General features: G+C 38.6%; 1 protein-coding gene across 3 annotated transcripts in view; it reads left to right on the top strand.

Moving 5' to 3' along the window:
• The window catches only part of LOC128867356 (protein doublesex-like), a 58,210-nt gene extending 41,201 nt beyond the window's left edge, over positions 1-17,009 (top strand). For all 3 annotated transcript variants that reach the window (XM_054108517.1, XM_054108526.1, XM_054108509.1), the window contains exon 2: positions 14,827-17,009. In XM_054108517.1, coding sequence (XP_053964492.1) covers positions 15,672-16,430 — 759 coding nt within the window. In that variant the 5' untranslated portion in view covers positions 14,827-15,671 and the 3' untranslated portion in view covers positions 16,431-17,009. The remainder of the gene's footprint in view (positions 1-14,826) is intronic.
• The last annotated feature ends 6,065 nt before the right edge of the window (positions 17,010-23,074 follow it).

Genomic DNA, 23,074 nt, shown 5'->3' with positions numbered 1-23,074 from the left:
TTACCCCCTTTCATTTTGGACACATCAGTAAACCACACCTGTGCGCCCTGCGTAAAGGATATTTTATTGTTTCTCCCCGCTGAGCAGTCACTGATGACCACTTTGAATTTCTTGGAAAATTCTAGTTTCCTTTCCATCTTATCGTAGACTGTAAGACACGGAGAGTTCAGTATTGAACCCAGATTCCTTACATGCCCTGTAAGATTGCCTTATTTGAGATGAAATAGATTAGGGAGCCTTAGAGCAGCACCGATTGCTGTCCCTTTGGCCACAAGATATAGTGGAATGAGTCCAGTGAGCATTCCTAAAGTCGCTGTGGGCCAGGTTCGCATTGCTCCCGTTACGCTCAGATAGGCTAGTCTGTATACTTTGTTAAGTGTTATCTGAGTCTCAGTTTGTTCTACTTTTAACCACCATACCAGAGAGGCATAGGTGATCGATTATTGGCACTAGTATTGCCTTATAAGACAATGCCATTATCTTTGGCCGCAGACCCCATGTTTTACCGTGAAGCTTTTGGCTCTCAAGGCTTTATTTCTGATGTACGAAAAGTGATTTTTCCAGGTCAAGGTTTTATCAAGGATTACTCCCAGATATTTCATGTCCCCAGTTAGAGTTAAGTCGGCGTCCCCTAGTCCCTAGGGTCCCTAGACTTAATTTCCTTGAACACATGTTTTGTTCGGATTTAGCGAAAGCCCTTTCTCCCGACACCAGTTTTTGCGTTTGTCACATATTAGTTGCCTCGTTTAATCAATGGTTATAGGAGCATTAGGGACTATGGTTTTTTCCTTTTAAGAAGAAGTATGGATCAGTTATCAGGTGACCGCAGTAGGTCCGATTCTCCGTGCATGAAATACTAAAATGATAGAAAAAGTGTTTTCCAATAGCGGTCACCCCTTGGTAGGCAATGGCAAACACCCGAGTGTATTTCTGTCATATTATATTTTCCTTATAAAAAACGATTTACAGTTCAGAGTCGGCTTGAAATTGTAGGCTAATCCAGGAACAACGCAAGACGCACGCCACAAATTGAAGCAGCGGCTCGGCCAAACACCCAACAAAGAACCCAATCATGTGCATATATACCATTAAATGTATTTCCTTATATATTTTTAAGACACAATGCAGTGCGGATTCTGCATTTTTACCCTCTGCCATTTCTGCTAAGTGCAGGCATAAATAACATAATGTTTAAATTTAGCCAAAATTAGCATAGAGGACGGCGAAACTATTAGTACTGAAGAACTTAACATGCCTAGTTAGCATTTGCAATTATTTGCAATTAAAGTTCACTAATCTTAGTCTCGCGCGAAAATTTCTTTGGTTAACATCACTTTTGTGCTCGGGGCATTCTAAAATATTTCTGCATTATTTGGCGGCCACATAAACTATGATATTTGTAAAGAAGTAAGGAGCTGTATGCAGTACGGGCCGATTTTAGTACAATTTTATTCGGACACCACAGTAGAAAATATTAGGAAGAATGCTTTCATTTCACATTGTTGGCGAGTTTGCTTGATTCCCTAAATGAATAGCTGGTCAAAATTACATTTTATTGAAATATGCAAAGGTACGGGTATTTGGAATGTTTGAAGTTTGGAACTGTTTAAGTGAGGCAATTTTCACGTGCTTAAAAATTATCATTATATGAGAGGTGGGCGTGATTATTGTCAATTGTTGCTTGCCAATAGAAACTTGCCTTGCTGCGCTTTACAAAAATATCTAAACTTTTTCTTGGGCTATAGCGTGCAACTTCAGACGGACGGGCGTAAATTTAGCGCCAAAATATTAAAAGTGGTTTTGGATTTTATCCGTACTGAATAATTCATCATTTTCTTCGTAAATGGCTGTAGTGATCGATATCTCGTAAAGTACCGATCAAACAGTTTAAAGTTTATGCTCGTTCTTAACGTGACATTCCATACAAAAAAAATTCTTTTGCTGTTTTTTGTTTCTTTCATTCAATTGTGAGTCACAGGTTGTTAGCAGTAGTAGTCAACAAAGACAAAATTCGGTGCATTTTACAATTTTTTTTTAATAAAGGCGAAAATGCAAGTCCGACCGCTGAAATTGTGAATGGTGTTTATGATGCCGATACTGCAACAGTTTATTAAGTGCAATTTTGGTTTCGTCGATTCCGTTCAGGTATTTTTGATGTTAAAGAAAGTGTCGATAATATCGAAAATGTCAATAAAATCATGCAAATAATCGAAATTCACCGGCATGTTAGTATTCGTAGCATCACCCTGGCGCCCATTTCCTAATATTTAATTGAAATTTGCCACAAATGGCTATTTTTGTAATAAAAACCATGTGGCAACACTAGATAATAATTTTTTTGTATTTAATATTTAATGGAAATTTGTGATAAGTTGCTATTTTTGCCACAAAAACCATGTGGCAGCCCCACATAACATTTTGTTTGTATTGAGCCTTCTTTAAGCACCCTTCAAATGATGCTCATTCCGTAATATTTGTGTGAAATTTGTGATAAGTTACTATTTTTGCCACAAAAACCATGTGGCAACCCCACATAACATTTTGTTTGTATTGAGCCTTCTTTAAGCACCCTTCATTTGATGCCCATTTCTTACTATTTAATTGAAATTCGTGATAAGTTGCTATTTTTGCAATAAATACTAGGTGGCAACACCAAAAAATTAACTTTTTGTATTAAAGCCTTCTTAAACACCCTTCATTTGACGTCCATTTCTTAATATTTAATTGACATTTGTGACAATTTGCTATTTTTCCAACAAAAACCATATGGCAACACCAGATAATAAATTTTTTGTATCAAAACTTTTTTAAGCACCCTTCATTTGATGCCCATTTTTTACGATTTAATTGAAATTCATCATAAGTTGCTATTTTTGCAATAAATTCTGTGTGGCAACACCAAAAAATACACTTTTTGTATTATACCTTTTTAAAAACCCTTCATTTGACACCCATTTCTTAAGATTCAATTGAAATTTGCCCCAAGTGGATATTTTTGCAATAAAAACCATGTGGCAACACCAAGTAATAATTTTTTTGTGTTTAATATTTAATGGAAATTTGTGATAAGTTGCTATTTTGCAACAAAAACGATGTGGCAACCCCACAAAACATTTTGTTTGTATTGAGCCTTCTTTAAGCACCCTTCAAGTGATACTCATTCCGTAATATTTGTATGAAATTTGTGATAAGTTGCTATTTTTGCAATAAAAACCATGTGGCAACACCAAAAAATACACTTTTTCTATTAAGCCCTTTGTAAACCCCCTTCATTTGACACCCATTTTGCCACAAGTTGCTATTTTTGCAATAAAAACCATATGGCAACACCAGATAATAAATTTTTTGTATTAAACCTTTTTAAGCACCCTTCATTTGATGACCATTTCTTAAGATTTAATTGAAATTTGCCACAAGTTGCTATTTTGCAACAAAAACCAAATGGCAACACCAGATAATAATTTTTTTGTATTAAACCTTTTTAAACACCCTTCATTTGATGCCCATTTCTTACTATTTAATTGAAACTTGGGATAAGTTGCTATTTGAGCAATAAAAACCATGTGGCAACACTAGATAATACATTTTTTGTATTAAACCTGTTTTAAACACCCTTCCTTTGCTGCCTATTTCTTAATATTCAATTGAAATTTGTGATAGGCTGCTATTTTTGAAATAAAGGGTACTTCAAAAGACGCGCCTAGATGTTCTTTTAAAATATAACATGTAAAAACTTAGATTCTTTCCGATTTCACAGGCTCTTAACAATTATATGTGAAAAATGTCGTCATTTAAAGGTCTAACATGAGGCCTTTCTCAGGTAACATCCGCCGAACGGACAAGCTATGAATGCCTAACTGTTGAGAACGTCGAGATATCGATGTTGTTCAGCAACACTTTGCCCTAAAGCAGCAATACTCTCGACCTAAGATCCAGTTTTTGGCTTGCTCGACTAGTCCTTTTTCTATCATCGACAGTACCAGTTTCTTGAAATCTTTTCCCCAACCTTAGAGTTTTCCACTCAATCGGATGACGAATTTTACGATATGTTAAGCATGTGGCATCTTTTTATTTCTATGTAGTTTCGGTCCGTAGACAACCAGGTTATGGCAGTCTTTGTGTTCAAAAAAGGTCCACCTGTCTTCTTGAGTTGCAGGGATCGACATATCGCTTACGGTTGTCAGTTTGAGTGTCTAGTCCATGCTATACTAAAATATTGCATGAATGGTATACGCAGCCAACTTTCTTGTCCTTCATATACAAACCATTGCCATCTACGTCAGGGCTTCACAAAAAATAAACACATGTGCGGCATGGGACACATGAGAATGTGCACAGTAATTGTAACAAACACGTTTATGCTGAGCAGTGCCCAAATTTTCAAATGCAAGTGCGCCGCGCACCACTAAGTGGATGTGGTGGCGACAGTCAATCAGCGAAAAATTCGTATAAATTCTTGTTTGAAATCAGCGCCACACAGCCCGTAGGCTGGCGCGACCGTTAATGATCGTATTTTTCACATAATAATTACCTGCTCAACGTAGTTTACGATTAGTGTGCGTAGTTTAAGACCTCTTTTACGAATATGTTTCATTGGAGCTTTTACCAACCTGCGTGGCATGACATTGCTTTCAAACAATCCCTCACATACGAGGGGGTTTCAATAAGTACCCGTGTTAGAAATGAAGGCACCATTTTTTTTTTTTTAAACTCTTAGTTTTCCCCCTTTAGAAAGGTACGCTTCTCCAAACGCCCCGGTCACTTTTTAGCACTCTCCGAAATACGCATCTGTGTCGTAGCCATCTTATCCTCTGAGACTTTATAAACATAAATCTGCTAATATAAATATATACGAGGGGGGTTCAATAAGTATCCGTGTTAGAAATGAAGACCCCATTTTTTCAAAAAGATTTAATTTATTTTTAAATACAGAGCCCTTTTAGAAAGACACGCTTCTCTCAACGCTCCGCCATTAGTTTAACCCCTATAAAAGCAGGATTTGCCGAACTCTCCAAAATACGCCTCTGTCTCGACGATGACTTCCTCGTTTGAACTAAATTTTTTTCCCACGGGCCATTTCTTCATGTTAGCCAATGAGAAAAAGTCACTGGGAGCCAGATCGGGTGAATACAGGGGGTGCGACAGCAATTTGTAACGCAATTCATGCAGTTTGGTGACGACAACTCCGCATGAATATGCTGGTGCGTTATCGTCGGCGAAACAGCACCTTCTTTTTCGCCAAATGCGGCCTTCCATGAAGTTTTTGTGAAAGCCGTTCAATAACTCACTTTTGCATTGTCTAGTGATTGTTCTTCCTTTTGCGGAAAAATCCATGAGGATGACACCGTTAGCATTCCAAAAAATCGTCGCCATGACCCTTCCGGCCGATGGGACTGTCTTCGCCTTCTTTGGAGCAGATTCACCGAGAGAAATCAATTGTTTTGATTGTTGCTTAGTTTTCGGTGTGTAATGATGAATCCATGTTTCATGAACGTTGACAACTCGACGCAAAAATTCCTTCGGATCTCGCTTAAATTTCTCCAAACACTACTTCGAAGTTCACAGCCACATCCGCTTGTTGTCCACCGTGAGCAATAGCGACATCCCATGGGCCGACAATTTTTTCATCGCCAACTTTTCATGTAACATATGAATTGCCGTTCCCGCCGACACACCTATGACCTCTCCTACTTCGCTCACTTTCGTTCGTCGATCAGCGAGAATCAAGTAGTGGACTTTTTGAATGCTTTTCTCGGTAATCACGTCTGCCGGGCGTCGTGGTCGCTCCTCATCAAAAACGGATACTCGCTCACGTTTAAATGCGTTGAACCAATATCTAACTAGATGGCAAAGCGTCCCTATAGACAGCGTCCAACTTTGCATTTATCTCCTCGCATTTTTTCCTCTCCAAAAACAAAAAGAGAATTACCGAACGATACCCTCGTATAAAAAACGTTACATTTCATAACTTTATATGTTACAACACACTTTCACTGCTCACGAAGATAACAGCTACTAATTGCTAATAGTCTTGACAATGCCTTACTGTATTGATCGTTTCAGTGATGGAGTGAAATATGATTTTTTCTAATTGAATTTGACAATAGACTGCTTTTCAACACTCTAATTTTCTGACGCTTGACATTTGATCGGGTTGCGATTACATTTACCAATGCTTGTCTTGTGTTATGGCTGTCAGCACTTGATAATCATACGCCCAGAATCGTTTCAATTAAGGATTTGAGCCCTGTGCGCTCAATTAGTTCGAATTAATTATCCTTCCTCTCTAAATTCAACTTAGTTTGGGTTCAGTTTCAAACCGATGTTACCTTTCCACTCAAGTGAATTCTTTCGATTTTATATTAATGACGTTTATCTAAGAACAATCCAGCATCAACACAGATAACAATGCCAGCCTTGAAGTCCAGCACAGAATCTTTCCTGCCAATAAGTGCTACTTTGGAGTAAGTAGCCAATTGATAGGTAAAGTCCTGTCTCGTCGAACAACACTAACACTCTACAAGGCTCATGTCCGTCCTAATGTATCGCGCAGAAGCTTGAACACTGACAACATCCGGTGAGGTGCCCCTTGGAGTTTTTGAGAGAAAGATTCTGCGAAAGACGAAGACGGCGGGTATCGCAGGCGATTGGAAAATGAGCTGTACGAGCTTTACGACGTCATAGACATAGCGCAGCGCATAAAGATCCAGCGACTTCCTTAGCACGGTCATGCCGTCCGAATGGAAACAAAAGCACCGGCTCTGAAAGTATACAATGCGGTACCAGCTGTTGGTAGCAGAGGAGTCCTCTGCCTCTGCCCTGCTCTGCGTTGGAAATATCAGGTAGAGAAGGACTTGGCGAAAAAGAAAAGATTCGAGAAGCTCGGTCAAAATCCCTTAAGCCGTTATTGCGCCAATCAAGAAGGAAAAGATACTAATGACAATCGTCTGGTATTATATAAATTGCCTTGACGTTACAAAGAAGACTCTTCAAAGTTCAAAACTAACTCTGTGAAATAATCATTGAATTATAGAACTTCCGAGACTTCTGTACAATACAATTAACTGAAGCTACACGCGTTGCCTCAAATTGCAGCCACTCACGCATTCGGAAAATGAGGCGGTTCCAGGACGAAATCCATGGAATAGAATATGTGTTTGAGAGCTCTACAATGTCCAAATTTTCGTACTACATTTAACAATATTAGAATTATTCAAACAATTTACATTCATTCTTGAGCGACTGTGTAGAAATCACGCGACTGGTTTAAACTAAGGACGCAGATCTCGGGAATACTACAAGGTGAAGTTTAAAATAAACAAGACTGAGTTGGAAGCTACACTCCTAGCTGACCTCCAGTGAAAGCTTGATGACATTCGGTTCAGTGAAAGCGAAGTTATTGCGTCTAAAATGTCGAGTTTCGAACAAAGAGCCGATATCAAAATTAGTTTAAAAATCGGTAAAACGTTTACCGAAACCTTTGAATTGATGAAAAAAGATTATGCCGATGATTGTCCGTCTCGTGCCAGAGTTCACGAGTGGTTTACACGTTTCAGAGATGGTTGTGAGGACTTGAAGGACAATGAAAATACGAGCCGCGGAAAATCAGTAATCACCGAGGACTCCGAAAGCGAAAATTGTGCGTAAATTTATCAAAAATGAACCGAAATCATCGTTGAAATTCATATAATCGGAATTAAATATTTCCAAAATATCGATTTATCGCATTTTAACTGATCATTTAGGCTTACGAAAGGTCAGTGCACGTTTCATCCCGCACAAGTTAACTGAAGACCAAAAATTGCTCAGAACTCAACATTCGAAAGATCTCATTAAAGAGGCGAGAAAAGATGAGAACTTCCTTTACAACATTGTAATTGGTGATTGGTGCGGTGTTTCCAACATGAGCTTGAAACTAAGTGTCAAAGCGCCGAATGGAAGGCCCCAGACGAGCCACTACCCAAAAAATCGCTTTTGTAAAAGTCAAAAATCAAGTCGATGCTCAAATTTTATTACGATTCCAAAGGAATTGTCCACAAAGAGTTTGTGCCAACGGGCCAAACTGCCAATGCAATTTTCTATCTTGGCGTTTTAAAGCGTTTGTTGCATCGCATTCGTCGAATTCGCCCTGAATACCGCGAAGGAGGAAGCAGGCGCTTATAATGCACCATCTCATCAAACCACTCTTGTGACAAATTTTTTGACTAGAAATCGCTTTTTAAACATCAATCAGTCATCGCTTTCTCCTGATATGGCTCGCTGTGACTTCTACCTTTTCGAAAAATTGCATTTAGCCATGAAAGGAAATCGTTTTGCGTCCGTAGATGCCATCCAAAAAGCTTGTACCGACATAGTGAAGGGCATTCGGGTCAATGACCTGAAACACTCTTTTAGCTCAGTCTTGTTTATGTTAGACTGCTCGCGCACTGAAAACTTAACAACCAAATGATTTTGTTGAAACTGATCAATGTGCAGAAAACCACCCATTATAGCTGCCTTCGAACTTCTCAACCTCAAATCGATGGTCCCGAGCTCGATGCTTTTTCTCTGACTGGGCGAGGGCCTTCAATTTATCTTATTTGAAACGATAAACTATCTACACTCAATGAACTAAGTATGTACTTAAATTTGTTGTAATTCAGCCAAGCGCACAAGTGTCCACTTATGTACATATGTATCATGATTCAATAATAAAAGGTTTGCTCAGTAAGCAGCTTTCTCATTCCCTCTTGACAAATCGGCTCCCTTAGCAAGACACTGGGTTGCTAGCTCTAGAAATTTTGACTAAAAGTGGAGGAAAAGTAAAATTTGTAGAAAAAACATTTCATTTTCAAAATGGACTGCTTATGAGCAACAACTCGCTCAAGAGTTTTCATCGGTATGTTCAGAACTATGGTAGTATGACATGAAATAGATACCGCTTAGGTCAGGATATGATAGAGTATTTGACGCAATCCGAGATCGAGATCGAGAATTTAAAAAGCTTTATTTCTTATGATGTGGTGATTTATACGGAACTCATGTTTTGCAAAGAGCTAGCGTTTGCTAAAGAGTTACAGCAGGGAGAATTATTGAATAGTCCCGACGCAATCGATTACATTGCAGACCTCATTATAAAAAAGTTGGCAGAACTTGTTTCCAATGAGCCCACCTTCCTATGGATGGATGAAGTGTCCAGAGGAGGCTTAGAAAAGCACAGTACCAGTATGAAAGAACTTCTCATAAAAAAGCATCTACCGGAATCGGCTTAAAACTGTAGGGCCTTCCAATTGTGGAACGCGCGCTACAAATATATTAGGAGGAGGATCTCGGCGAAACACCTAACAGAAGAGTACGTGCCAATTATTTATTTATTTTTAACAAAATAGTTTCATATTGGCGAAACGTTGCGATTGATTTTAAATTTAAAAATCGATTCACAAAATAAAATCTTGGATTATGTGAAATAATTTCTTGTTTCAATATTAGACTTGGCAATTTCCGCTAACCACTTCTATCTATACCATTATTTACATTCAAATATTAATTAAAATCTATTTTTTAAACCGTTCGCAGTTTGTTTCCATTTAAGTAACAAAATACTATTTTGCTACCATTTTTACCAAAAAGGATTTAATTTTTTCCTTTTTATGGACCTTCTTAAATACAACCTTTTGTAAGGGAGTGTCAAAATTCGAATGTCACTATTGAGCAAACCTTTAATAATTGAATCATGCATATGTATGTATCTTAACGCTGTCAGACAAACGAGGAGGATGAAGCCAATTTTTTCCTTTTGACCATCGCAATAATCTGCAGCAAAACCATCGATGGTCGAAACAAAACTCATTCCCTAATGTTGTTTTTTCTCTATTGCGGAAATCTGGAAGTTTGTGCTTAAATTAAATAACGACAATTTTTTTTCATATTTTATAATAGACATTCCATGCAGTATATCGAATGTCATATTCCCTGAAGTCAAAACTGGTAAAAATGTTGATGTGCTGTCGTTTGGCACGCGCTGTATAGCTGTATTTTAGTTTATAAGAGTGTAATGGCAGAGCGGGATAAGCCAGTGAGCAAAACCAGCTCTTATTTACTCATTTCGCTTTAATTAACTTCACATTAGTTCCCTTTAAGCAAAAGTTGTCCTCTTTTTAGGACCGCGTGTGAAATTTTTCTCTTCTGCTTTCGCACATACACACAACAACATAAACTGCGCTGCTCTCACACATCTCACACAGCGTACTCTACATATTATATATAGAAGTGATGCTGTTGCTTATTGAATTGATGCGATCGTGCAGGCAATCAATTTGCAGCAACAGCCTAAAGGTGCTGACTAAAATGCACGCTTGCTTTGCTTCGACAACTACCGAAAAAGAGTAGAAATGTACTGTAATGTGGCCAACGTAGTGTAAGTTGGTCAAATGGCAGCTTTGCTTCACGCGATTGACGCGCTTTAAAGTTTCGAATGGCGCAATGTTCTATTAGACAGCCACGGCAAATCTATTAAAGGTGATATCAGTAGATCAGCTGATTTGTGTTATTTATTTATTTTTATTTTTTTGGTTCTTTCGCTGTGCACATTAAGATGTCAGCACAAAATTGAATGAAGAAAAGCCATTCCATTCGCACCATCGCCGTATGCTTCTAACTCCACATGCATGTTGGCTGTTCAATGTAATTTTTCCTTTTCTTTTTTTGAACTTTCTTTTTGCCGTGACATTCTAAAACATAAAATGTTGTTGTTGGTCACGGTGCACAGAATACTGAAGGTGGTGCCTTCCGAAAAATGGTATTTTTTCACGATTTTGACAACCGGTTGACGTCATCATCTCAAGTAAACAAAACAAACGAAAGGAAGAGACGTTACTTCTTGGTAAATATTCAGTAAATGGTAATATTGCGATTTGAAGTTTTGTGATTTTTAAATTAAAGAATGAGAGTGGAGTGTCGCGTGTTAAACTGTGAAAACACGAATTATAACAATACCTCAAATACAGTTTGTTTTTTGCTTTTTTGCCAATGAAGCCGTGGCATGTAGGTGCATGTGTAAGTGGAAAAGTTCTTGTGGTTGGCAGTTTCCATTGCTTTTGCTTACTTTTCCTCTTATTTTTGTCTGTTTATTCGCTGCAATGACGTTACGGCAAATGGGGCAGAATTTTGAAGGTACCACTTTGAATGAATTCGCCCTGTTGACAGCGCCTTGTCAGCCTTTGACATTTCAATTTTACTCGTCGCCTAATTTTTTTATATTCTTCTGGCGGCATTCAAAGCTACATTTGAGTCACACCAGCTTCAAAGTAAAGTAAAGCAAAATAAAGCAAGAAAGGCAAGCATAAAAAACGGAGCCAGAGTCTTGGCCCGGAGCCCGTTTTACCACTCCCCTCTGCAGCCATCAAAACCACGATTAACAAACGGGTTACTCTAACCCACAAGCAAGTTTGACAAGCTGAGAGGCTGCAGATGGACAAAACTGTTGTTGCCTGACATGTCCGATCGACTGTCGCAGTTCCTCCTATCACTAAGCAAAGGGAACTGCAGGCGGCTGGTTGGACTGATGACGGGCCACTTTCTGTAGGCAAAGCACATGGTAAAAGTGGGCATCTCAGACAGTGCACTATGCCCAGCCTTCGCTCGAATCAGCCTTGAGCTCCTTGGAATTGTTGTGTGTTAAGAAGCGACCACCTTGGCTCCTCGGCACCACAAGATCTCAGAGTTTATGGAGATGCTGCTTTAAGTGAAATAACGTGCCAACATTGGTTCCGTCGCTTCAAAAGCGGTGATTTTAATGTTGACGACCGTCCGCGTGAAGGAAGGCCAAAAACCTTCGAAGATGCTGAATTGGAGGCATTGCTCAATGAGGATCTGTGTCAAACGCAAGAAGAGCTTGCTGCAGTATTAGGAGTTACCACTCCAATCCAATTCTAAGCGATTGCACGCTTTGGGAATGATTCAGAAACAGGGGACTTGGGTTCTTTATGAGTTAAAGCCAATGGATGTTGAATGTCGTTTTTTCGCATGTGAACAACTGCTCCAGCGGCAAAAAAGGAAGGGAGGTAAAGTTTTCTTCATCGCATCGTGGCGGGTGGAGAAAAATGGATTAATTATAGCAATCCAAAGAAAAGAAAGTCATGGGGACTGCCTGGTTATACATCTACGTCGTCGCCGCGACCGAATATTCACGTTGCGAAGGTTATGCGATGTATTTGGCGCGACCAAGTTGGTGTTATTTATTATGAACTGTTAAAATCAAGCGATCGGTATCGACTGAGGATCGGTATCGACTTCAATTGAAGCGCTTGAGCCGAACACTGCGCGAGAAGCGGCCGCAATACGCGGAGAGGCATGAAAAAGTGATTCTACAGCATGACAACGCTCGGCCTCACGTTGCCAAACCCATTAAAACATTGAAATGGGAAATCGTACCCCACCCGCCATATTTTCCAGATATTGCGCCGTCCGATTATCACCTATTCCGATGATGGCACATGGTCTTGCTGACCAGCAGTTCCACTCATATGACGACATCAAAAAATGGCGTGATCCGTGGATAGCCTCAAAAGGTAAACCGTTTTACCGCGACAGTATACGAGATCTACCAGAAAGATGGGAACAAGTAGTAGCCAGCGATGGGCAATACTTTCAATGATTCACTTGCAACCATTTTTTTAGAATAAAGTTGTATTTTCATCAAAAAAACAGTGAGCACTTAGTTACGCACCTATTAATTATTAAGTTTTTATATTACAAATTTATAGTTTTTTTTAATTTAAATTCACATTTTTAAATTTAATTTATTTAATTAATTAAAAAAATTAAAAAATTTAAATTTACATTAAAAAAAATAAAAATTAAAAATTAAAAAAAAATAAAAATTTAATTTAAATTTAAATTAAAAAAATTATAAAAATTTTGTAATATAAAAGAAAAAGTTTATATAAAAAATTAATGTTTAATATATTGTAATTCTTCTTCTTAATTGGCGCTATAACCGCTTACGCGATTTTGGCCGAGTTTAACAAAGCGCGCCAGTCGTTTCTTTCTCGTGCTAACCGGCGCCAGTTGGACACACCAAGTGAAGCCAAGTCCTTTTCCACCTGATCTTTCCAACGCAGAGGAGGCCGCCCTCTTCCTCTGCTACCACCAGCTGGTACCGCATCGAATACTTTCAAAGCCGGAGCGTTTGTATCCATTCGGAAGACATGACCCAGCCAATATAGGCGCTGGATCTTTATTCGCTGCGCTATGTCTATGTCGTCGTAAAGCTCATACAGCTCATCGTTCCATCGTCTGCGATATTCGCTGTTGCCAACGTGCAAAGGTCCAAAAATCTTACGCAGAATCTTTTTCTCGAACACTCCAAGCGTCGCTTCATCGGATGTTGTCATCGTCCACGCTTCTGCGCCATACGTTAGGACGGGCATGATGAGAGTCTTGTAGAGTGTTAGTTTTGTTCGTCGAGAGAGGACTTAGTGCTCAGTTGCCTACTTAGTCCAAAGTAGCACTTGTTGGCAAGAGAGATTCTACGTTGGATTTCAAGGCTGACATTGTTATCGGTGTTAATGCTGGTTCCTAAATAGACGAAGTCTTTTACAACCTCAAAATTATAACTGTCAACAGTGACGTGGGTGCCGATACGCGAGTGCGCCGACTGTTTGTTTGAAGACAGGAGGTACTTCGTTTTGTCCTCGTTCACCACCAGACCCATTCGCTTTGCCTTTTTATCCAGTTTGGAGAAGGCAGAACTAACAGCGCGGTTGTTAAGCGAGGTTGATATTGACATCATCGGCATACGCCAGCAATTGTACGCTCTTATAAAAAATTGTGCCTGAGCGATTAAGTTCTGCGGCTCGTACGATGCTCTCCAACATCAGGTTAAAGAAGTCACACGACAGGGAGTCACCCTGTCTGAAACCTCGTTTGGTATCAAATTACCAGCTCTTAATTTTACATACACAGCATCAATTTTTCATTTAATTCAACAACATTTTAATTCTAATTAAAATCTTAATAACAAAAATCGAAACTCGAAAAAAAATGTAAGTAACTGTAGAAAAAATTGTATCTTTAATGTAATCTCTACCTTCAACTTTATTTATATGGGTATAATAAAAAAGTACGCTTACCTTAGATTTTGCCAGTTAAATTCGTTGTTAACCTGTTTGCATCAGACGTGTGAGCGACTTGTTCTCCTCTTACTCTCATTGAATTTTGTATCAGACGTTTGAGCGACTTGTTCTCCTCTTACTCTCATTGCATTTTGGCCAGCGCTGCTTTAAGCCAGTAGGCGGCACACGATGTACGAGTGCAAAGAAAGCAAAGGCATGACTAACATCAAATCGTTACTTGGCTGTCAGCAAATTTAAAGGGATGAGCTGATTTGTTGACGTAACAGGGGTTATAACAGCTGTTATTAGGGGCTATTATTAACGAACATTTGGGAGTGCAGAGGCTCGAAGCCCCAAGCTCGAAGCACCAATTGATAGAAAAAGATTTTTCTAATTTGGCTGACATAGGAAAGCCTCCGAGTGCATTTCTAGCATGAAAAAGCTACTCATAAAAAACCATCTGCCGTTCGGATTCGGCTTAAAACTGTAGATTCTTCCATTTGTGGAACAGCATCACGATGTAGGCCACAAATAGGAGGAGGAGAACGGTCAAGAAGTGGACGCGTCAATTATTTATTTTATTTTTTATATAAATTATTGAATAAATTTGATTATTCGTATTTATTAATTAATTTAAATTTAAAAAAATGTTTGTTCGTCTTTATTATTGTAATTTATTTAAATAAAATGTAAATCATTTTTTCATAATTGCTATTTTCTTATCTATTTTCAGATAAATATTAAAGTACCTTAGGTAATCAATTACTAACGACGGATAAAATTAGTGCCATAACGACACAGCGTTGATTGCAAAAGCACCGTGCGGAAATAGTGTTTGAACCCAAACAAATCAGTGGAGCATTCAAAGTGCATACATCTTAAATTACCGTCGTAAATGGAAAAGTTGCTTTTTGAAATTCAAATAGACCAAATAATATTTGCATAAACAAAAGTGTATTTTCCACGAATAGTTCCAAAAGTTCGCGCACAAAGATATTCAACCAACATTAAAAAACAAAAGAAAAATAAGTCGCTTCTAGCAGCAGAATCTAAGTGAATAATCCAATAATTCTCTGCAAAAATTTGTATGTAAGCCGATTCCTGCAGTGAGTTAGGGAATTTCTAAATATAAAAGATTTTGGGCAGTGATTTTGCGCTTAAATACAAAAAATTAATCGATTTTCCTACTTATCTGAAAAAAAAAATTAGAAAATTTGCATAGCAAAATTGCTAAAACAACAAACACAAAAACTTTTTAACAAAATTTGCTCTTCAATTTGACACCGAATATTGCATTCAAAGCAATTTCTAAACACAATATTATAGTTACGGACCTAGCAAATAAAGAAACTCCGTACGCTGGAGCCTTAAAAACAATGCCAAGAACTCTTTAAAGGCAAATCTTTTCGTATTTCGATTGAAATCTTACACCTAAAGTCGCAAGAGTTCTATATCATCTATATAAAAATTTGAAGTGCGCATCGGAGCATCGCCATTTCTGTTTACATTTGGCCGTCGTTACCGCAAGCGCGCGCCATTAACGCAAGCACAGTGAGTCAGGACTTTAGCTGTTCTTTAATGGTTTCTGAGGATAATTGGAATAGCGACACAATGTCCGATTCGGACATGCTCGATTCAAAGGCAGACGTTTGTGGTGGCGCCTCCAGCAGCAGCGGCAGTTCGATCTCGCCCCGAACCCCTCCTAATTGTGCCAGATGCCGTAATCATGGACTAAAAATCACATTGAAAGGACACAAACGCTATTGTAAGTTCCGGTTTTGCACTTGCGAAAAATGTCGCCTAACCGCCGATCGGCAACGCGTTATGGCGCTACAGACAGCATTGCGACGCGCCCAAGCCCAGGATGAGCAACGCGTTTTGCAGATGCACGAGGTGCCGCCAGTCGTTCATGCGCCCACAGCTCTGCTCAATCATCATCATTTACATCATCATCATCACTTGAACCAGAATCATCATGCGACTGCTGCGGCTGCCGCTGCTGCCGCTGCAGCACATCATCATATTTCGACAGCAATCCGATCTCCGCCACAGACCGAACATGGCAGCGGAGGTGGTGGTGGCGGTATGGTAGGTGGCACAGTACCGACCATCACCTCTGTACCTGTCTCAGCTCCACCACCGGAACATCATATGACAACAGTACCCACACCGGCACAATCGCTAGAAGGCTCTAGTGACACATCGTCACCATCACCATCCTCCACTTCGGGTGCTGTATTGCCCATTTCGGTAGTTGGCCGAAAGCCACCACTCCATCCCAACGGTGTCAATATTCCTTTAGGTAAGTGGCATTCAACCATTATTGCTAAATTGTAAAATAATAAACTTTCGTGAGTATAATCGGATTAGAGCCAAGGTTGCGAAAGGCTCGCCAGTTATGCCGTATCGCTACTTCGATAGTTTAAAATCAATCACAGTTGAGCGATTTGAAACACAATGATACAATTTTATTTAGTAATTAAAGAGACATTATCTAGCGCGCTTTTAACTTGGACGTGAATTGAAGCTCCCAAGCTTAGTCTCCGACTATCTGGCTTTTCGCCATCTGCATAGTCCACGTGGTTTTTCATTTGGACATTCCTCGCTTTCCATCAAGCGATTTCTTCTATTTACATTTAGTTCCAATACCTAATTATTTGAGCGCTAAAACCGTGGCCCCGGGCCATCGCTAATTGGCGTTAATCGGTTCGCATTGCGCAAGGATAGAAAATGGAAAAGGAAAAAACAAAAAAAAAAAATCCTGAATATTCCTTTAGGTCTCTTCTATTCGCCACTTTGCTGATCGCTCACTTGTCGAAAAATTTGCAAAGTTATCGAGCAAGATTCGTCGCTGGCGAGTAGGGTTATATCTCATTCAACTGGTATAACTCACAATTTTATAAACAAATGTAATTTTAGGTAGTTCTTTGCGCTACTACCTAAAATTGCTAACGCTTGGCGAAAAAAAGGCATTTTCATTACTTTCCCCGAGCTTCCACCTACCAATAAAGCAAATTCTGAATTCATAGTTTTGAAATCTGTCGACAAAAATAAGTCTCTCTCTCTCTACTCTTGCTTTGCGGCTCATAAATCCATTCGCGCTGTGTCTAATGAATTCCAAATGGATTCAGAACTCCGCGACAGTAACTTTTTATTATTAGTGACCAAGAAAGCATTGCTGTAAGATTTCTCTCACTAAAATAACTTCTTGGCTTTTGTCGTATAAAAGCAAAATATCACGAAAATGTTAACGAGAGCAAAGCGACACTATCAGCAACATTCCCAATTGACGTTCCGGATGAAGATATTGTGAGTGAACGTAGCCCACAAGGCGTAGTAGCTGTGTACAAATTCCAAAAAAGCGCTAGCAACGAAAAAATGCTTCCTATTGGCGTATAATTACTAACATTCGAACTCTTTCATACCAGCAAACAAATTGAGCATTACTTGGCGAAATGTTCGCAATACAACTCAAACCCCGTACGTCATAGGAGCTGTCAATTGCTCGGATTGCACGGACATAGTATAATGCAGTTAAATACTGGAAACGCTCACCCGTTTTGCGCAAATTGTAGCTGGCCGTCTCATTCTCCCGAAACATGTAAGCACACCCACTGTGCAAACCATTTGTAAAAGAATTCCTAAGATGCGGCCAAGTTCAGTTGGTTAACCGACTCTCAGCGAATTTACGGAATCAGCTGATTGGTTGACGTCAACTGGGTCAAGGCAGCAGTTTGTTTACGAAAAAAAAAAACTGAAATTGTGTTGGTGATATTCGAAAAAAATCAGCACAGGTTCCACTCATATTGTTGGCTGAATAACGACTGATGGGACGAGTATGTGAAATGAGCGAACAGAATTCTACTGCCGAACGTCCGGTGAGGTGGTAAACGAAGTTACTTGCACAATTTCGTTTTTCACTATCATTCTCAGGATGATAAAATTACCAGGTTTGCTCTTTAATTATGGTGACAAAGAAAATCGCGAGCGGAACTTCGGCTGCCACGTCACTTGGTAGATTCGTTCGAATTATGTACGATCATTTCACATGTACTCACACACTCGTCCAATTTCTCGTTGTTCAGATGGCCACGAAGTGTCACTGAATGATTCTATTCGTATATATCACCAACACAATCTCAGTTTTTTTATAAACACATAACGAATAACGGTCTGCAAAGACCACACCTGCTCCTCTCATCGCCCTGCTTCCTCTAACAAGTGCGAAAATATCGCCCAAGCAAAGGAAATTTTAAAAATAAAGCTAACCCAAAAGTGCTCCATGCGGAAATTCTTAAGAACAGACAAAACAATTACTCTAAATTCTCCTTCATTAGCTTCGATCGTTTTGAATTCAAATAACAATATTGAACTAAAAAACACTCAGCCACAAAATATGATCTTATAGAAAACACCCAATCTTCATCCAATATCTCACTTTACATTCGATACCCGCTCAATCGCAAAACCAATACCCCAACCAAGCTATTAATCCACAACATTCCTTTTTGTGCAATAACACCAGTACAGAAAACTATCTACCCTCTTGACTTCTCTCCTATCAGCAACGTAAGCGAAATGAACACTTACTCACTTACCAACTCTTTACCTCTCGCCGACGACTCCTCAATGTCACCAGATAAAGAATAAACAGACAAAAACACAAAACATAATATAATTTAGCAATTATCGATCAACTAGTACAAAAAGCAAAAACAATGCACTACTTATATGTTATATGTGGCATACAGATGAACACTGCTTTGTTTATTTTGGCCACACTCTTTCTTTTCTTTCACTCTTTGTCATATTTTTTAATTTAATAATTACTAAAGCACCCCAATGTAACATTAAAGGCATAACTGGAATAACTATCACGAATTGCAACTCTTGGTAAAAGTATGTTTTTTTCCTTGTTCGAGTGATCAGATTGGGGGTACTTTTTCCAATAGGTATTTTTTGACAGATCACGCGTGACTACTGTCAAACTAAAAATATAATTTTTTTCAGTATTCATTGAAATTTCATCATGCAAAGCCTTACGCCTCAACAACGTTTACAAATCATACAACGAAATTACGAAAATCGACGCTTTGTGAAAAGTGTTCATCGCGCGCTCATGGCTAACTTACGGTGTATGTACACAAGAATGATAGAAACAGGATTGCGGTCATCAGAGAGTGCGTGACATCACATTAGATGGGTTGTGCAGTGTTGCCAACCATTTACTCTTCGCAATAAATTTAGTGGTTTTTATACCCAAAATGCGAGAATTTTTAAGTTTGGTAATTGTTTCTTTTTTTTTTATTTAAAGTTACCGAAACTGTAAGTTAAAAAAAACTGTTTATTAAACAAAATAATGTTAAAAAAGATATCTCTGAGAAGATTTTAGTGCTAATGAAACTTTGTTGGCTCTTATAAAATTTGATATTTTGAAAGTGAAAATTTAATTTTTTGTTCCTTTTAAGGTTATGTTAGAATATTAAATCTTCTTCTTTCAACTCTTCTTAACATTGAAATCCTTTTTACACATTTTAAAAAGCGTTTAAATTTACTGAATGCGAATTAAACCCATAGAGGTGTAATCGTTTCTTCGGGTCCTCAATCCTTGGGGGGGCATAGGGCATCAAGAGGTGTATTCATAGTAAAAATAAGCAAAAAAAAAAAAAAAAATACCAGAAAATACCGAAGAAACCATCATGACATTTTTACAAAAAGAATAGTTTATCTTGTTACATAAGCTCAAATATAGCAAAAAAGTCGTTAATAAATAAAAGAGTTTCTCATAACAAAAAACTCATAAATTAAATTAAACATTTATTTAAAGAAATGCACAATTTAAAGACAATTTGTCACGCATACAAAGTTCTTTAAGTAATTGAATAAAAATTTGGTATTTTATTTTCTTTAAAAGGGCATTTGAGTGCGTTTTTATATCCAAAGCTAGGCAACACTGCAGTAGCAAGAGAGAGACTGGACTGTTGAAAGCAGAAGAACACCAGCAACAAATGCAATCGCGGGCAATGCCACCAGATGTTAAAAAAAAGTAAAGCTAAATAAAACTGAGTGAATTATTTAACTAATTATTAAAAAATGTACATTTTACAAAATTATAAACATTACATTTTAATTAGAACAGGCTAGAAAAATGTCATGAAGAATTAAAACTCCTAGACTAAGTAACAAAAAAAATGCTAAACCAAGTTACGAAAATGGTAATCCAACCAAATGTTGGTCACCAATTAAGCTAATATGACGTCACTAGCTGTCAAATTCGCTGAAAGCAAAGTAACGGTACCACGATAGGCGCCATCTCATTATTCTTTCCATCATGCGGGGTACATACAGTGACTCACAGCTTATTTGATGCAGCCAAAAAAAAGTATTAATATATCAAATATATTTTATGGAATTTCCATTACGGAAAAAAATCTTATATTTTTTATTGTTAAATACCATGCTTTATTTGATAACAAGAAATGTTTCTTCATAAAAAAGATATGGCAAATTAAAATAATTCAGATACACTTTTGAGGTCACAGCTTAAATGATGCACTAAATTAAAGGTATTCAAAAACATAAACACAATAATAACTCGATTTCGTGATTACGGATAATACTTAGTGGGGTATCCTTTTTGATTCAGAACAGCTTTTAATCGGGAATTCATAGATTCTACAAGTTTTGCTGTATAATCGGACCTAATTTTATCCCATTCTTCCTGTAGTGCCCGTTTCAGAACAGAAGCATTAGAAATATTGTGGTTTCTTATTTTATTTTCCAGCACTGACCTCAAATTCAACGTTATTGAGATCTGGACTCTGTGCAAGTGTCTGTACTAAATGTGGGCAGTTCCAGATAAGTCAAGTTTTTACAATACCAACCGAATACTTGGGATCGTTGGCTTGGTAGAACCTAAACGAATCCCTAATGCCCATTTTATCTGCACATTTGTACTAAATTATCTTTTAGCAGATCCAGATACATACATCTCTTTATTCATGTTTCCTTCGATAAATATTAAATTTCCGACGCCTAAAAATGACATTCAACGCCATACCATCACACTGCCTCCGCCGTGTTTAACTGTAGAGCGCAAATTACATAGTTGAAGCGCGGTGTTTGGTTTTCTCCGAGCGCATGACTTCCCATCAGACCTGAAAGGTTAAATTTGCTTTCATCCGCAAAAACAACGGACTTCCAAAACGAAATGTCTTTGTTCAAATGTTGTCTGCAAAACTCCATTCTTTGTTTTCTATTTCCTTCCATGAAAATTTTCCTCGCGCAGAACTCTACGAATAGTTTCAGAGTTACAGATCTTGTCTAAGTATTTTTCGACTTAGTTCGTTAATTTTTGAGGGCTTAAATGGGGGATTTTCTTTCACTTTGCGAATAATCCACCTCTTATCTGCATCATTAAATATTTTATTTGGCGCAGATCTGCCTTATCTTCTATCCTGTTTTCGTGGCGAAACCTTTCCATAATGTGCTGGACAGTTGAGGAACTAATAGCAACAATTTCTGGAATTTTTCGTTGGCTTTTGTCCTCTTTTTTCAAGTGAGGTCTGTTTTCCCATTTTAAAAAATTTAAATTTTTTCAAATTTTCTCTACAAAATTTTTTTGAAAATGACTTAAGACGCTAAGCTAAACAGAAAAAAATACATTTCAACGTTATTGCATTCTTAGAGAAAATATAAAATACACTGCATCATTTAAGCTGTGAGCATATTTTGTTGAGAAAACTATTTGTTTCTTTAGTTTTTCAGCAAGCTTTGTTTTTGTTATTGTTCTTTCTGCAGTGGTTAACAGTACATACATGGGTTTGATTGAAAAGTAATGAGGCTTATTTTTTTTGAGCAGTTTTATTAAACCTTTTGGCTTATACAACTAATATTCTTCAAAATTGGACCCTTGAGCGTCAATACACCGCTAGTAGCGGTCCTTCCACTGCAGGAAACATTTTTAAACTCATCCGCCGGAATCGCGTTCAATTCAGCTGTCACAGTTTTTTGGATCGCCTCGATGGAGTCGAAACGCCTCCCCTTCAGCTTTCTTTTCAGGCGCTGGAACAAGAAGAAGTCCGGAGGGGACAGGTCTGGGCTGTAGGGAGGGTGGGAAAGCACCGGAACCCCCATCTTGGCCAATGCAGAAGTCCAGAGGAAGGCGGTGTGTGCCGGCGCATTGTCGTGATGAAGGGTCCAATTGTTGACGATTTCCCGCACATTGTAATAAGTTAAATTTAACTCTTCACTGATCTCACGTAGACTATGTTCGGTCAATGTTCAAAAATTCACGAACCCGGTTCACATCTTCGTCTGTTTGCGTCGTCGAAGGCCTTCCAGATCGCTGTTCGTCTTCGACGTCCTCCCGGCCTTCCTTGAACGACTTGAGCCACCGTTTTATCTGGGCACTGGACAAAGATTGGTGCCCATAAGCCTCCTTGAGTAGCCCAATGGTTTCGGTACTCGTTTTGTTTAGCTTGCAAAATCCTAACACACTTTTAAAACATCTTTCACGCGCGGAGCGATGTTGACTGCACCGCTGTTGCCAGCGAACTGGCACCGGTTTCTAGTGGAAGGGGAAGGTCCAACGATCATTTTCCCCCACCAGCCGATTCGGTTGATCGCTTGGCAGACGCTCCGCGCGGGAAGGCTCATTACTTTTCAATCAAACCCTGTATCTCTGTCGGATACATTTTTTATTAAATTTAATAAACATCGAGTCAATTTCTTTTTTCTAAAAAAGTATTACCTGCATCAAATAAGCTGTGAGTCACTGTATATATATAATTGGCGCGTACACCATTTTTGGGTGTTTGGCCGAGCCCCTCCTCCTATTTATGGCGTGCGCTTGATGTTGCTCCACAAATGAGGGAACGTACAGTTTCAAGCTGACTCCGAACGGCAGATATTTTTTAGAGGAGGTTTTTCATGGCAGAAATACACTCGGAGGTTTGCTACTGCCTGCCGAGGGGGGAAGG

This window comes from Anastrepha ludens, chromosome 2, assembly GCF_028408465.1.
Source record: "Anastrepha ludens isolate Willacy chromosome 2, idAnaLude1.1, whole genome shotgun sequence".
Taxonomy (NCBI): domain Eukaryota; kingdom Metazoa; phylum Arthropoda; class Insecta; order Diptera; family Tephritidae; genus Anastrepha; species Anastrepha ludens.
Note: the sequence above shows the minus strand (reverse complement) of the source record. Positions and strands in the feature narration are given on the sequence as shown.